This window comes from Microchirus variegatus, assembly GCF_963457635.1.
Source record: "Microchirus variegatus genome assembly, chromosome: 21".
NCBI lineage: Eukaryota > Metazoa > Chordata > Actinopteri > Pleuronectiformes > Soleidae > Microchirus > Microchirus variegatus.
Genome location: NC_139822.1, coordinates 19,106,674 through 19,122,691, shown reverse-complemented (window position 1 = coordinate 19,122,691; position 16,018 = coordinate 19,106,674). Strand labels below are relative to the sequence as shown.

General features: G+C 40.5%; 1 protein-coding gene across 1 annotated transcript; it reads right to left on the bottom strand.

Annotated features, from left to right (window-relative positions):
• Nucleotides 1–7,697: 7,697 nt before the first annotated feature.
• Nucleotides 7,698–13,517, bottom strand: LOC310942182 (delayed-rectifier potassium channel regulatory subunit KCNS1; the record flags this gene model as incomplete). The annotated part of the gene is made up of 9 exons (XM_083907505.1): nucleotides 13,367–13,517; nucleotides 12,194–12,331; nucleotides 11,003–11,163; nucleotides 10,752–10,923; nucleotides 10,567–10,650; nucleotides 10,296–10,457; nucleotides 10,038–10,121; nucleotides 9,176–9,268; nucleotides 7,698–8,117 (listed from the first exon to the last, which is right to left on the bottom strand). The coding sequence occupies exons 1-9, from the start codon at nucleotides 13,508–13,510 to the stop codon at nucleotides 7,698–7,700; spliced, it is 1,458 nt and encodes a 485-aa protein (XP_083763631.1). The 5' UTR covers nucleotides 13,511–13,517.
• Nucleotides 13,518–16,018: the final 2,501 nt, after the last annotated feature.

Here is a 16,018-nt window from a genome sequence, read left to right as displayed (position 1 = left end):
GAATCGGTGAAGATTTTTCGACGTCGGATGCTCTTTTCTGACACGACCGTCCCGTAAATCCGGGCTTGGGGACAACTTCACAATTAGCACACGGGCATTGGGTGCCTTGCTCAGGGGAACCGCAGCCCTTGACCTGGCGGGGATTCAAAGCTACACTCGAGTTTATAAATCTGTCTTTTCCGACGTAAAACCATATTTTTGTATCCATTTTATAGTTTTTTATTACATCAAACCTTCTTCTTCTTCTTCTTCACCGTGCAGCAAACACTTCAGAAAACTGAAATGATCACGATCAAAAAGTTCCTGCAGACGCAGATCTAAGCTAAACGATTAAATGCTGCGTTCTGTTTTACACTGGAGGACTCGGACGTGGCTAACCCGCTATATTAGCCATTGTTACAAATAAACAAAACTTTTGCACTCTCACAAACAGCATAGCAAATTGGAAACGGTCGTATGTGAACAACTGAATTAATGTGAAGAGGAACAACTGGAACGCACAATGACCGTCATGATAACGAGAATTTTTCTGCTTCCTTTTCTCTAAGATAACTTTCACTTTTCCATATCTGGCAATTTCGGAATTACGGTACTGAGAAGCTAACACACGTCACAAGTGCTGTGATTGGACGGGTGTTCCGTGGAAGTCCTGAGGTTTTACCGTAACGACTCGTATTTCTCTGCTTATCAGGAGTTTTTGAATTTTCTGGATTTACACCTTTGGTGAAGAGTCGCGTCGTAACTGCTCCTCCTGGTAAAAGTTCGTACGACACAATTCTACGACTGAAAATCATGTTCTGTAAACTTTAGCTGTCGGGGAACGGCAAAAAAATACCCGGCTAACGTAAACCCCGGCTTAGCGGAGTGCGATTTTCATCGTTTTTATGCCGCCGTCAGCTGGGATTAGCTAGGCGTGCAACATGACTCTGCGTCTGCATTGAGACGCGCCTCCGTTCAGGAAATCCCTTCCACGTTTTGCAGCCAGCTAGCAGAGCTGTCAGGGCATCGCTTCTGCAGACGACATTAAAGCACAGACCCCGATCCGTGAATTACGTCTGTATCGGATCGGCCCCATCCCTAAAAGTTCGTAGCAAACTCTACGACTCTGAAAATCATCTTCTGTAAACTTAAGCTGTCGGGGAACGGCCAAAAGCCGTCATATACCGGCTAACGTAAACCCCGGCTTAGCGGAGTGCAATTTTCATTGTTTTTATGCCGCCATCAGCTGGGATTACGTCGGCTGCAGGAGGTTGCGGAGCTGATTTTCTTAACTCCCGGTCATTAATGCTTACCTGCTAGCTAGCTGTAAACTGTGGAATGGATTTCCAGAACGGAGGCGTGCATCATTACTCTGCGTCTCATTGAGACGCGCCTCCGTCCTCCATTCCACGTTTTGCAGCCAGCTAGCAGAGCAGTCAGGGAATCGCTTCTGGAGACATTGCAGCACAGACGGATCGGATTTGAGATTTCCGTGAATTACGTCTGTATCGGAACCCGATACCGATACTGGATCTGATAGGCCCAAATCCCTAAAAGTTCGTAGCAAACTCTACGACACAATTCTACGACTCTGAAAATCATGTTCTGTAAACTTTAGGTGTCGGGGAACGGCCAAAATACACGGGCTAACGTAAACCCCGGCTTAGCGGAGTGCGATTTTTAATTGTTTTTATGCCGCCGTCAGCTGGGATTACGTCGGCTGCAGGAGGTTGCGGATCTGATTTTCTTAACTCCTGGTCATTAATTCTTACCTGCCAGCTGGCTGTAAACTGTGGAATGGATTTCCACAGTTTCCGTTCAGGAAATCCCTTCCACTTTTTGCAGCCAGCTGGCAGAGCAGTCGGGGAATCACTTCAGCAGACGACATTAAAGCACAAACGGATCGGATCGGAAATTTCCGTATATCCGCGAATTACGTCTGTATTGGATACCGATACTGGATGGATCGGATCGGCCCCATCCCTAAAAGTTCGCAGCGAACTCTACGACACAATTCTACGACTCTGAAAATCATGTTCTGTGTGAACTTTAGCTGTCGGGGAATCGGAATGCGACGATGCTAGCGCTGTTTGAGCGTTCTTCAGAGAACTTTGATCGAATATAAGATAAATCTAGATTGCGGTACAGTTTGTCCACATGATTTTTGACGGTACTGTGTTTGCGTTTGTGCTGCTTTTGTTCCTCAGGTCAGAGGTCATTGTGTTTTTTTTCTTTTTTTACGTTCATCTCAAGATGCCGTTTAATCATCGGGAAACTCTTTTGTGTTTAAAGTCGTTTTTTTTTTTACTCCCGACGAACTGCACAAAGACCCGGAGTGACATATTTATGGAACGGATCCAACAAAGCTCTTTGCCTCCGTGGTTTGTTTTTCTTTGAGCTGACGTCGGCTCGGTCCTGATCCAACTTTACTTCTAACATTCCTCTGTCGGAGCGACTCGGACGCTCCACTCACACAGAATCCTCATCTAAAGAAAGGGACGACTGGATGTTTTATTTTTCTACCAAAGGTTTTAGTGGTTACTCGGCGATTCTGGAGGAAACGCCTCAGGTCATAAAGCTCCTCAGGGGTGTAAAATAGTGACGAGAGATTAGTGTAGATAATCCTTCACAATAAGAGTCTGTATATATATATATGAGCGGCTGTGGGCTCTGTTTGTATATTGTGATGAATTTCACTGGGATAATAAAGAAATATCATCATCATCAGCTGGAGTATTAGAGTTAAAGGGACAGTTCAGGATTTCATCAGAAATAAAAGGGATTTTAGCACTTTGAAGTCAACTGACACTGATTTATTTCACTGTCGGGCACGACTTTGTAAATCCGCCTCACTCTCCTGCACCAAAGCCCATAGAGAAAACGGTCGACTTAGCGTCACCGCGGGCAGGAGCGTTCGCCTCCGTCGGTGAAGCTCGTTCGTGTTGTTTTTGTGACGTCGGTGTTTGATGACCTTTGTTCAGATTTACCTCGCACACCTGACTTTGGTGCGGGAGAGTGAGCGAGCGAGCGAGTTCTCACCAGAGCAAACGCAAACTTCAGTTTGAAAACCAGTGAAATAAAGCGATAAGATATCGTAGATTACGTTGACATAGATATTTTGTAAAGTTGCTAATAATCAGTTTGATTCTCACTTAAACAGAATAATAATCATAATCCTGAATTACTCCTTTCAAATCCAGGCTGATGATCAAATGCTGTAGATTAATTAACACACACACACACACGACTCATCCTCTTTGTTTTACATGTGTGTGTTTTGTGTGTCGACGCCTGATTTAAATCCACAGAACCTGATTTTTTTATTTAAAGAGTCGGAATCACTGGAGAACACAGAGGTTTTTGTTTATTTTAATGCCACTGTTTTTTTTGTTTATTATTTCTTTGCTAACTTTAAACGGCGCCGCTGAGACGAATCAATGATTGATTCGAGTGTTTTTAATAATTAAAACACGTTCTCTTGAGTTTCCAGCCTTCCTAAATGTGAATATTTTTCTGCTTTTTCTTTGGTTTCATGCTGTGAAGAAATAATTCAAAACTTTGGGGACAAAACGAGACGTGAACTGGATTTTACTGCTGCAACAGTTTTGCTCTAAATGTTTCAGACGTGGAGACAAATTGATCTTAAGGAGTCGGGATGGCACGATACAGTCGGCGTCGACATTTTAAACTACCAAGCTGTTTCAAAGACGTAATTCAAAAATTTTTATCCGTCCGATATCGGCTCATCCCTCCACGAGTCATGGAATAACCCTCATCTGTCATAATCGCTGTGGAATTGGTTAAATCTACGACCTTTTTAAGATGCTGAAACACAGTGAATTTAGTCACCTGCACGTCTGAAATCAACATCAACGACGGTCGCGACCGTGTTCTGACAACAACTCACCATTGTTTGAATAATTGATGAAAATATAGTCATATAATTATAATAATATAATAGTCATATTTTGGACGACATATTCCATAATTACTTTTTTGTCAAATTTTGGACCGAAAAATATTTTCCCAAAAAATTGTCAAAATTTGGACGAAATATATGACCTTTTATTGGCAAATTTTGGACCAAAAAATGTTTTCGAAAAAGTTGTCAAAATTTGGACAACATAGTGTAGTATGACGTTTTAGCCAAATTTTGGACCAACATTTTTTATTCAAAAAAACAGTCAAATTTTGGACCAACATTTTTTTTTCTAAAAAAAAATTCAAATTTTGGATGACATAATATAGTATGACGTTTGTGGCAAATTTTGGACCAACATTTTTTATTCAAAAATGTTTTCAAATTTTGGACGAGATAATATAGTATGACGTTTTTGCCAAATTTTGGACCAAAATTTTTATTTTCAATTTTTTTTTTTAAATTTTGGACCATTTTTTTTCTAAAAAAATGAGCAAATTTTGGACGTTACAGTATAGTATGATGTTTTTGGCAAATTTTTGGACATTTTCCTTTTTGATTTTAATAATTGATTCATCTGTGGGTTGATGAATCCATCCATGAAATGTCAGAAAACGATGTTCTTGAACGTCTCGTTTTTGTCCACGTTCAATCTCTTACTGATTTAAAGAAACCAGAAAATAATCACATTTAAGAGGCTGAGAAATTACAGAAACTTGTTTTTCATTATCAAAGAAAACCACAGTTGAGTGGATGGTTCTCAGGCCTCTCTGGACTGGTTTCTCACGTGTTATCACTGTTAAAGTTATTTTCACACTTGGTTTAAACTAAGGTGAAACTGTGACGCCTGCGAAAAACTGAACAAAAACAAAGGAACAAAACAAACTCGTGGATTTTGACCTTTGACTTATTTCTGCTGTTCGTGATCTGATGTTTAGTCAAAGGTGAACGAGGAGCCGTATTCCTGTTTTTTAAAACCGGTTCTTCTTCAGTTCTTGGTCGTGTGAGAACTCGGCTTTTAGTTAATTTTGCCTTATTTTGCCTTAAAGGATGCAGTGAGTCACGTTTGTGTGTCACCGCTCTGATGTTTGTGTGTTTGATTCTCTTTTGTTTGCTCGGCTAATAAATAAAAATAAACTAAGGAATCAAGGCTTTTGTGTGTGTGTTTTTTTTCACAGTTTCACACTTAAATTTGACCTTTTTAGATTTCATTTACAGGATGAATGGTGGCGGTGAACACTGGCACCTGACGGTAAGAAGACTCCTGCTTTGATTCCTTGTTTTGACTCCGCCCAATTTCAACTGGGAGTGGCTCACAACAAAATCTACGGTATCTTAAAAATATGTGTGCTGCTTTATCTCTGCATTAGACGGCCAAACCCCACAGAGAAAATCAGTGATTTTAGCTCACAGGGACACAGGAGCTGCTGGTCCTCTGCTGCCTCGTGTGGTCACTTTGCTTTTTCACAAAACCTTAGCTACACAAACCTGCTCCTTGCCTGTTCTCCACATGATCATGTTTTTGTTTTTTAACTTGTACTTTGTGGTCTCTTTATTTTTTTGTTTTACAGAGCCCTCGAAGTGACATGAGAAAAAAATTAAATCTCGAGTTTCTCAAAAAAAAAAGAAAAAAAATGGAAAACTTATTTTTTTCAAAATTTTGTGGAAACTCGATATCTCAAATTTCCTAAAAAAAATGAAGACTTTTTTTTTCAAAAAAATTATGAAAACTTTTTTTTTCAAAAAAATTAGAAAACTTTTTTTTTCAAAAAAATTTGAAAACTTTTTTTTTCCCAAAACAATTGAAAACTTTTTTTTTCAAAAAAAATTGAAAACTTTTTTTTTCAAAAAAAATTGAAAACTTTTTTTTTCAAAAAAAATTGAAAACTTTTTTATTCAAAAAAATTTGAAGACGATTTTTTTCAAAATGTTGTGGAAACTCGATATCTCGATTTTCCAAAAAATAATGAAAGAAACTATAACTTGACTTTCCTAAAAATTTTAAAACTAATAAAAAAAAAAAAAACATTGGAAACTCGAGATCTTGACTTTCCAAAAAATTATGGAAAGAACATTTTTTTTTTTTTTTTGGAAACTCGATATGAAAAAAAAGTAACTCAAGATTTCATTTTTTTCCCGTCTTTTCTCTCTCAGGTCACTTCAGGGGCTCCGTAGTTTCTTCTCATTACACAGTGAAAACTTTCCTCTCGAGCCACTTCACTGACGACGATCATCAGGTTTGACTGAACTCCACCACAGAGTTCACTGTGGTTTCTAAAAGCCTCCTCCTGTCCCCCCACATCACTCACACACACACACACACACACACACACTCGCCTCCTCTTCCTCCTCTTCTTGTTTTTTAGCAGGAATTAATTTTTAATCCACTGACCAAGAATCTGATCTCTGTCTCCTTGACTGAGACTGAGGGTCATGTGACGTTTCTGTCCACCCAAATACAGTCACTGAGGAACTCAGTGTATCTGTGTGTGTGTGTGTGTGTGTGTGTGGGGGATATTAAATGAGACAAAGTTCATGTTTCTCCTTTAGTTTTTTTTCAGAAGCTGCAGCGTCATCATCAGCATAAACACCTGTCAATCACAGCAAAGCTCCGCCCCCAAACATCATTCACTAAGTCTTCTATTGAAGAAGCTGAAGTTAGTGATGGAGACGTTATTTTAACTTTTATCTTTGTTTTTATTCTGTTGATTTTTTTCATTTTCATGCAAGTTATTTCACATCAGCTCAGAGTCAGAGACACCAGAGCTTCAGTCCAGATCTAAAGTTCAGCGACTTTCTCTTCCTCCTTGTTTGAGTTCAACAGTGACCGATCACAGATTATCTGTCACATTCATAATCTGAGCAGATTATATCTTCCACAGTCTTCTTTAGTCTCAACAGTTCAGTCTTCCAGTGTGAACAGAGCCTTTATCAGAAGCAGCAGATTATATCTTCCAGTGTGAACGCAGTGTTATCACTGTTAAAGTTATTTTCACACTTGGTTTAAACTGTGACGCCTGCGCAAAACTGAACAAAAACAAAGGAACAAAACAAACTTGTGGATTTTGACCTTTGACTTATTTCTGCTGTTCGTGATCTGATGTTTAGTCAAAGGTGAACGAGGAGCCGTATTCCTGTTTTTTAAAACCGGTTCTTCTTCAGAAACTCGATATCTCGACTTTCCTAAAAATTAAGAAAACACATTTTGAAAGCTTTTTTTTTCAAAAAAAATTTGGGAACTCGAGATCTTGACTTTCCAAAAAATTATGAAAAAAAAATGTGAAAACTTTTTTTTTTTCCATAATTTTTTTTTGGGTGGAAACTCTAGATCTCCACTTTCCAACAAATTTTGGAAAACAAATGTGAGAAATAAAAAATAAAAAAATGTGATTTTTAAAAAAAAATTTTTTTGGGAAACTCGATATCTCGATTTCCCCAAAAATAATGAAATTAAAAATTTGAAAACTTTTTTTTTGGGAAACTCTATATTGACTTACCTAAAAATTATGAAAAAAAATTTGAAAACATTTTTTTTTTTTTATATTGGAAACTCGATATCTCGACTTTTCAAAAAATTATGGAGAAAAAAAAGTAACTCCAGATTTCATTTTTTTTCCGTCTTTTTTTTCTCATGTCCCTTCAGGGGCTCCGTCGTTTCTTCTCATTTCACAGTGAAGTTGATTTGTCAATCTGATTAAAATATATCTTCAAATGTAAACAGACTTTTCAGTTTTAGCAGATTAATTATTTCTTCCAGTGTGAACGCATACTTGTCAATCTGAGCAGATTATAATTTTCCTCACAGGTGACGCGGCTCCTTCTTCTTCAGTGACGTGTGTGACGGATAATCCACGTAGCTGTAATTGATGACACCACCTTCATCCTCATAATCTGCATCATCATCATCATCATCTCCGTCCAGGCAGCAGCTGTCGCCGTCCGAACCCTCTTCCTCTTCGTCCTCGCAGCTCATCGTCGCCCCCCTGTGGTTGCTGTTCCTCACCGACGCCTCCAGAGCCTTCTGTCGTCTGTAGAAGTGCGAGAACTTGTTGAAGATGATGGTGATGGGCAGCGCCACCACCAGCGTGCCGCTGAGAATGCAGCCGCTGGCCGCCAGCTTCCCCGCCACCGTGACGGGGACCACGTCGCCGTAGCCCACGGTGGTCATGCTAACGGTGCCCCACCACCAGCAGGCGGGGATGTTGTCCAGACCCACGTCCTGAAACACACACACACAGGTACGTTGTTTTAATGCAGAGGTCACGTGACGCACCAAACCCCATAGAGAAAAGCAGTGATTTTAGCTCACAGGGACACAGGAGCTGCTGGTCCTCTGCTGCCTCGTGTGGTCACTTTATGTCACTGAGGTCAATCTGAACGAAGGTTTTTAAAAGCCGAAGTGATAAAATAAGACATTTGAAGTTAGTGATGTCAGCAGCAGTGGATCAACAACTCCTGTGAACTCCTGTGTCTCTTTGATGTTAAAAATCACTGGTTTTCTCTATGGGGTTTGGTGTGGGAGAGTGAGTGACTTTGGTGTGGGAGAGTGAACGGTATAGAAATCGGCTAAATTCAGTTTTTCTTGCCCTTGCTTACAGATCTCGAGTTTCCCAAAAAAAAGAAAAATTGAAAACTTTTTCCTAAATTTTGTGGAAACTCGATATCTTGACTTTAACAAAAATTTTGAAAAAGAAATTGAAAATATATATTTTTTTTTTTGGAAACTCGATATCTCAACTTTCCAAAAAAACTTTTTCAAAAGATTGTGGAAACTCGAGATATGGAATTTCCCAAAAATTATGGAATTTTTTTTTTTTTCAGAAGTTATTGGAAACTCATGATCTCAACGTTCCAAAAAATTGTGAAAAAAAAAGATTAAACTTTTTTTCCCCAAAATGTTGTGGAAACTCGATATCTCGACTTTCCCAAAAAAATATGATTTTTTTTTCCCGAAATTTTTGTGGAAACTCGATATCTTGACTTTCCCAAAAATTATGAAAAAAATGTTTTAAATATTTTTTTTTTCAAAATATTTTGGAAACTCGATATCTTGACTTTCCAGAAAATTATGATTTTTTTTTTTCTCAAAAATTTTGTGGAAACTCAAGAAACTCAACTTTTCAAAAAATTATGAAAAAAAAAAAAATTGAAAATATATATATATTTTTTTCAAAATATTTTGGAAACGCGAGATCTCGACTTTGAAACTCAAGATTTCTTTTTTTTCGTCTCTCTTCTGTCTTTTTTAGTCGTAGAAGCTGAATATGGATGTTTCACCTCTTCGTACTCAGCGGTGTAAGCGATGCCAGAGAAGACGGACACTCCGACGGCCAGGTACAGCAGCAGGATGCCAACCTCACGGTAACTGTGCTGCAGACACAAGATGGAGGACGGAGACGCTTGTTAGAGACGTGGCGGGGGAGTGAGGAAGAGGAGGAGGAGGAGGAGGAGGAGGAAGAAGAGGAGGAGGAGGAGGAGGCGATAAATATTTCAGGTAATGGTTTTTATATTTAGAACTCTCACACACACACACAGGTGAATTCTCTTACGATAGACGAGAGTGTAACGTGAGCTGCTGCACTACACTGACTCTGAGTGTGATGTCAGTGATACACTGACACTGTTACACACACACACACACACACACACACACATTCTTGTACTCGCTGCATACTGAGGACCGGGTAAAAGTGCTGACAAAGTGAGGACCAGCATTTCCACTGTATAAATCAACACAATTACAAATATCTACTTCACGAATGACATTTATAAAGAACTACTGGGTGCAGTAACATAACATGTCTGCAGGTGGAGCCCCAGAGCAAAAAAGTGTGTGAAACACCAGGACTGAAAAAAATTTAAAATTTTGGACGACAATGTAAAGTATGATGTTTTTGTCAAATTTAGGACCAAAAAAAAATAAAAAAAAATCGGAAAAGTTTTCCAGCCCTTTTTTTTCTGGGGCTCCACCTACAGACACGTGATGGTACTGCAACCAGTTGTTCTTTGTAGAAGTAGATATTTGTGATTGTGTTGATTTTTAAAGTGGAAATGCTGGTCCTCAGTATGCAGCAAGTACAAGAATGTGTGTGTGTGTGTGTGTGTATGTGTGTGTGTGTGTTTGTGTGTGTGTACTCACTCGCAGCGTGGCTCCCAGCGACCTCAGTCCGGTCGAGTGTCGGGCCAGTTTCAGAACTCTGAAGATCCTCATGAGTCTGAAAACCTTCAAAGTTCAAATGTAATCGAGTAAACGTTACAATGTTTCCCTCGGAAATGTTGCGAACTTTAATCGTAAATCAAATATTTCAGAACTCAATGCGTTTCTCTTAAGCCCCGCCCCCCCCCCCCCCCCCGTGCTAAAGGATAATCTGATGTTATTCTGATCGACGTCGCTGACCTGTATGACCCGACCCAGGTCTCCCAGCTCGGACTCGGAGCCCATCGTCACGTCGAAGATCAGCGTGACGTAGATCGGGACCACGGACGCGATGTCGATGATGTTCAGCGGGTGACGGAAGAACTTGGTCCTGTTCGGAGCGAGGAGCAGCCGCGTCACCACCTCGCAGACAAACACACGGAACAGGAAAACAAATGCTTTTAATACCCGTTTTTTTCCATTTCCCCCGTTTTTCTCGCGACAAACGTCGGGGAAGCGTTTGCGTCGTCACCTCGAAGGTGAACCAGCAGCTGCAGAAAACCTCCAGGGTCTGCATGGTCGGGTCCTCCAGCAGCTTCCCGTCGGCGTCAAACGTCTGAGGGTGGAAATAAAGTGGACGTTTAGCTGTTAGCAGCGGGTTTCCATGGTTACAGAGACAACAACAAACGGTGACTTCCTGTTGTGCCCTCGACCGACCTGGTGCTCCGGCATGCTGTGGATGCACATGATGGCGATGGACGTGAGCACCACGCCGATGGAGAGCAGACTGAAGAGCTTGCTGGGGATGGAGTAGCCGGGATTCTCCAGCGTCAGCCACAAACACCTCCTGACGCTCCCGCAGCGAACTCTCTGGAAGTGCTGCATGTCTCTGAGGACGGAGACGGCGGTTTAATAAGACGAGTCTGAGCGTCTGAGAGTGGGGAGACTCGCTGTCGCCGTTTTTTCACCTGTTCAAGTCGGAGATCTCGTCCACGGACGTGTCGATGCTGCTGGCGTCGCTCTCGTCGTCCCAGCTGCGATGGCGGCTGCTCTCCAGCTTGCGGTCGTGGAAGCGGTAACTGCAGCAGCTGTCGAGGAAGAACTCGTTGATGCCCCAGTACTCGATCTCCTGACTGTGTGGAGACGACGGGTCAACGACAGTTTGACCATCAACGACAGTTTGACAACAGTTCGACGATCAGCGACAGTTAGACGACAGTTCAATGATCGACAACATTTCAGCGATCAACGACAGTTCGACGATCAACAACAGTTTGGCAACAGTTCAATGATCAACGACATTTTGACAACAGTTTGACGATAAACGACAGTTTGACAACAGTTTGGCGACAGGTCAATGATCGACAGACTGGCAATCAACGAAAGTTCAACGTTCATCAACAGTTCTGCGACAGTTTGGCGATCAACGACAGTTCAACGATCAACTCAACGACGGTTCAACGATCGACTCAACGACGGTTCAACGATCAACTCAACGACAGTTCAACGATCAACTCAACGACGGTTCAACGATCGACTCAACGACGGTTCAACGATCGACTCAACGACGGTTCAACGATCGACTCAACGACGGTTCAACGATCAACTCAACGACAGTTCAATGATCAACTCAACGACGGTTCGGCGACCGTTCAACGATCAACAGTTCAACGATCAACTCAACGATCAACTCAACGATCAACGACAGTTCAACGATCGACTCAGCGCTCAAAGACAGTTCAACGATCAACGATAGTTCAACGATCAACTCAACGATCAACGATCAACGACAGTTCAACGATCACTGTCGTGATGTTAGCTAAAATAATCTGAACTCCCGTCTCAAATCACGATCTGGCCGCCGCCATGTTGAAGTTTTGCATTTGTGCATTTGTAAGACAGTCTGCTATTGGACGATACCAGCTGTCAATCACACCGGCGTCCACTCATATTGTGCCAGAGTTTATCGTTTTTAAAAAATAGACGATAAAGTCTGACACACGTGTAGTAAGACATCTCTAACCCCGCCCCCCCCCCCCCGGGACTACAACTCCCATGATTCCACGCTGCTTCACCAAAACTAGGTCTTATGTTATCGCTCCTACAGAGAGACAGAGGACAGAGGACAGAGGACAGAGGACAGAGGACAGAGGACACACAGACCTGAAGGAGAAGACACACAGCTCCTCCATGATGTGGAGTTTCCCTGTTTGGTAAAAGTGGAGGACGTACGGGAAGAGACTGGGATTCCTGTCAAAATAAAACTCCTTCTGCTGCACGTCGTAGTCATCACACACCTGCAGGAAGGAGGAGGTGAGGAAAGGAAGGAAGGGAGGGAGGAGGTGAGGGGAGGAGAGAGGACAAAGGAAGGGAGGAGGTGAGGAGGGGAGGAGGGGAGGACAAAGGAAGGAAGGGAGGAGGGAATATGATGAATAATTGATGAATGTTTTCAGGAGGTAGAGGAATGTAAATGGTATATGGTGCACATGCTGAGATGGAAACAATATGTCAATCATCTGATTTAAAGGTAAAGTTCATGTATTTTCAACTACGAGGTACTTATACACACTCTGTGAAAACATGGCCGTCAGCAGGAAAATACCATTTAATCCACTGAACAGAAAACTCACTGTGTAAAGTCTACGCTGATTTAGAACTGTTTTTACTGCTTCATCCCTGAAGTTTACAAAAGTGCTCACTCTCCTGCACCAAAGCCCATAGAGAAAATCAGTGATTTTAGCTCACAGGGACACAGGAGCTGCTGGTCTACTGCTGCCTCGTGTGGTCACTTTGTGTCACTAAAACGAGCCTGAACGTATATTTTCTCAAGCCGAATTCATTAAAGTCAGTCATTGTAAATTAGTGATGTCATCAACAACTCCTGTGTCTCTGTGATGTTAAAATCACTGGTTTTCTCTGTGGGCTTTGGTGCAGGGAGAGTGAGTGACTTTACTAACTTCAGTTTACACAAAGAAAACACATTTTAGTCACTTTATAAAAGTCAAGTTTAAGTTCGACGACATCTGGAGAACACGTTCACGTCTTTATCTTCGCTGTTAGACGGACTTTGACAACAGGAAACTGAAGTTTGTGAAGCCACTCACTCTCCCGCACCAAAGTCCATAGAGAAAATCAGCGATTTTAACATCACAGCGACACAGGAGTTCACAGGAGTTGTTGATCCACCGCTGCCGACATCACTCGCTTCAAATGTCTCATTGTGTAAAATTCGGCTTTTAAAATATTTCATTTAGACACACTTCAGTGACACAAAGTGACCACACGAGGCAGCAGAGGACCCTGTAACTCCGCCCCCCCCCCCCCCCCCTCACCTGCAGGATGTCTTCCTCTGAGTCACATGACAGCAGTTTTCCCAGTCTGGTGTCGGGGAAGTTCCTGAGCGAGCCGGAGCAGAGGCTCGTCTTCAGGCCGCCGACGTTCACGCGGATCCACCCGGGCACGCTCTCCGTCACCATGGTTACCAGGGGTCTGCAGACACACACACACACACACACACACACACATTTAATTTAGACATACTTCAGTGACACAAAGTGACCACACGAGGCAGCAGAGGACCAGCAGCTCCTGTGTCCACCGTGAGCTAAAAACGATGGTTTTCTCTATGGACTTTGGTGTGGGAGAGTGAGTGGTTTACAAACTTCAGTTTCCTGTTGTTAAAGTCTGTCTAACAGTGAAGATAAAGACGTGAACGTGTTCTAAAGATACCAGAGACTTAAACTGACGTGGATTTGATCAAGTACAAAAGGTTTAATTATCAAAAAAAACGAAGTTTGTAAACCACTCACTCTCCCACACCAAAGTCCATAGAGAAAACCAGTGATTTTATCATCACAGAGACACAGGAGTTCACAGGAGTTGTTGATCCACTGCTGCTGACATCACTGAGTTCGGATGTATGATTTTGTCAATTCGGCTTTTAAAATATTTAATTTAGACATACTTCAGTGACGCAAAGTGACCACGCGGGGCAGCAGAGGGCCAGCAGCTCCTGTGTCCCCTGTGAGCTAAAAACGATGGTTTTCTCTGTGGGCTTTGGTGTGGGAGAGTGAGTGACCTAAGATTCTTCTTCTGACGCGACTGAAGCTGTAAATATGGTCACGTGACAGAGGAGGAGGAGGAAGAGGAGGAGGAGGAGGAGGAGGAGGAGGAGGCAGCGCTAAGTGCCAGGGTTCGGCTGTAATGATGTTATGTATATATTTATATATTTATATATTTATATATATATATATAGTGTCTGACTGCAGGAAATGGACAGACAGGTGTGAAGCTAATGTGGGTTTAATGTTGTTTTAAGCGACTTCACCGTCTGATGCTGATCTGTAATCAGATTACAGCTCCATCATCTGTGCTCACATGACTGTATGTGCATCACTATATTATATATTATGTATTATGTATTATATATTATATATTATCTATTATACATTATATATTATGTATTATATATTATATATTATCTATTATACATTATATATTATGTATTATATATTATATCTTATATATTATATGTTATATACACGTCTTTCCATGAACACACAGGAGATTCACTGAGAGCATCAGTGTTTGTGCAGCTGTGACAAATGTAAGCGACATATATATATGTGTGTATATATATATGTATATATATACATATATATGTATGTGTATATATGTGTGTGTATATATATGTGTATATATGTCTATATGTGTGTGTGTGTATATATATATATATATGTATGTATATACACATGTACGTGTGTAAATATGTATATATATGAATAGGTGTGTTTATGTATATATATGTGTATATATATGTGTGTGTGTATATATGTGTGTGCGTATATATACGTGTGTGCGTGTGTATATATATATATATAAACATACATGTACGTGTGTATATATATATATATATATGTGTGTATATATGTATGTATATGCGTTTGTGTATATATACATATATATGTATATAGAGTGTATATGTGTGTATATATGTATGTGTGTGTGTGTATATGTATATGTGTGTATATATATGTGTGTGTGTGTGTGTATCTGTATGTGTATATGTACATACTGTGTGTATATGTACACATACACACCCGTTGCTCCGCCCCCTCCTGCTGCTGCTGCTGCTGTTTGTGCACAGAACAGAAATAAAGTTGATGTATAATTCAGCAACACACACGCACACACACACACACACACACACACACAGTTAACAGTTAAATACATTCGTGTAAAGTCCAGAGTTTATATAAATATATAAATACTGCGAAGTGTGTGTGAGATCTGGTTTTTATACCGTGAAAAATATACCATTCAGTATTTATAAAAGAAAGAAATACTGTAAAAATAGTGTTTAAATGTTGTTAAATCGAGTTTTTAATACTGCGAAGCTGTTCAGTATTTATAAAAAAAACACTGTGAAGTTGTTGTAAATCACAGTTTTTATCAGAGAAAACACTTCAAAATAAAACACAATAAACCCTGAACTGTCCCTTTAATGTCAGATCACTTATAAATATATAAAGATATAAAATCCTTTACATATTAAATCTTGTACATTTAAGTTCATAAAGAAAGTGATTTATTTAACTGTGTTTCCTAAATAAATAAATAAAAACAGATGAAACAGATTCACTTCACCGTCGAATTAAACAGATCAATAAAGTTTTAGAGACTTTAGCAGAATTTACCGCGTTTCTGAGAAAAAAACGTTAGAAAAGTCACATCAATGACGAACAATCAGCTGATGAGGATTATTGAAATAATCCAACACCGGATTATTTAATCTCATTGTTCATTAAATTAGCGGAGTCGTTTTCATGGTTAAGACTAGTTTTTATTATTGATAGATTATCGATACTTACGTGCGGGTTTAGTCACATCATCATCATCTTCATCATCATCTTCATCTCGTTCATCATCTCGTTCATCCCATGATTCGAACTCAACTTTCACACTTTCTCAGATTAAAACTGACG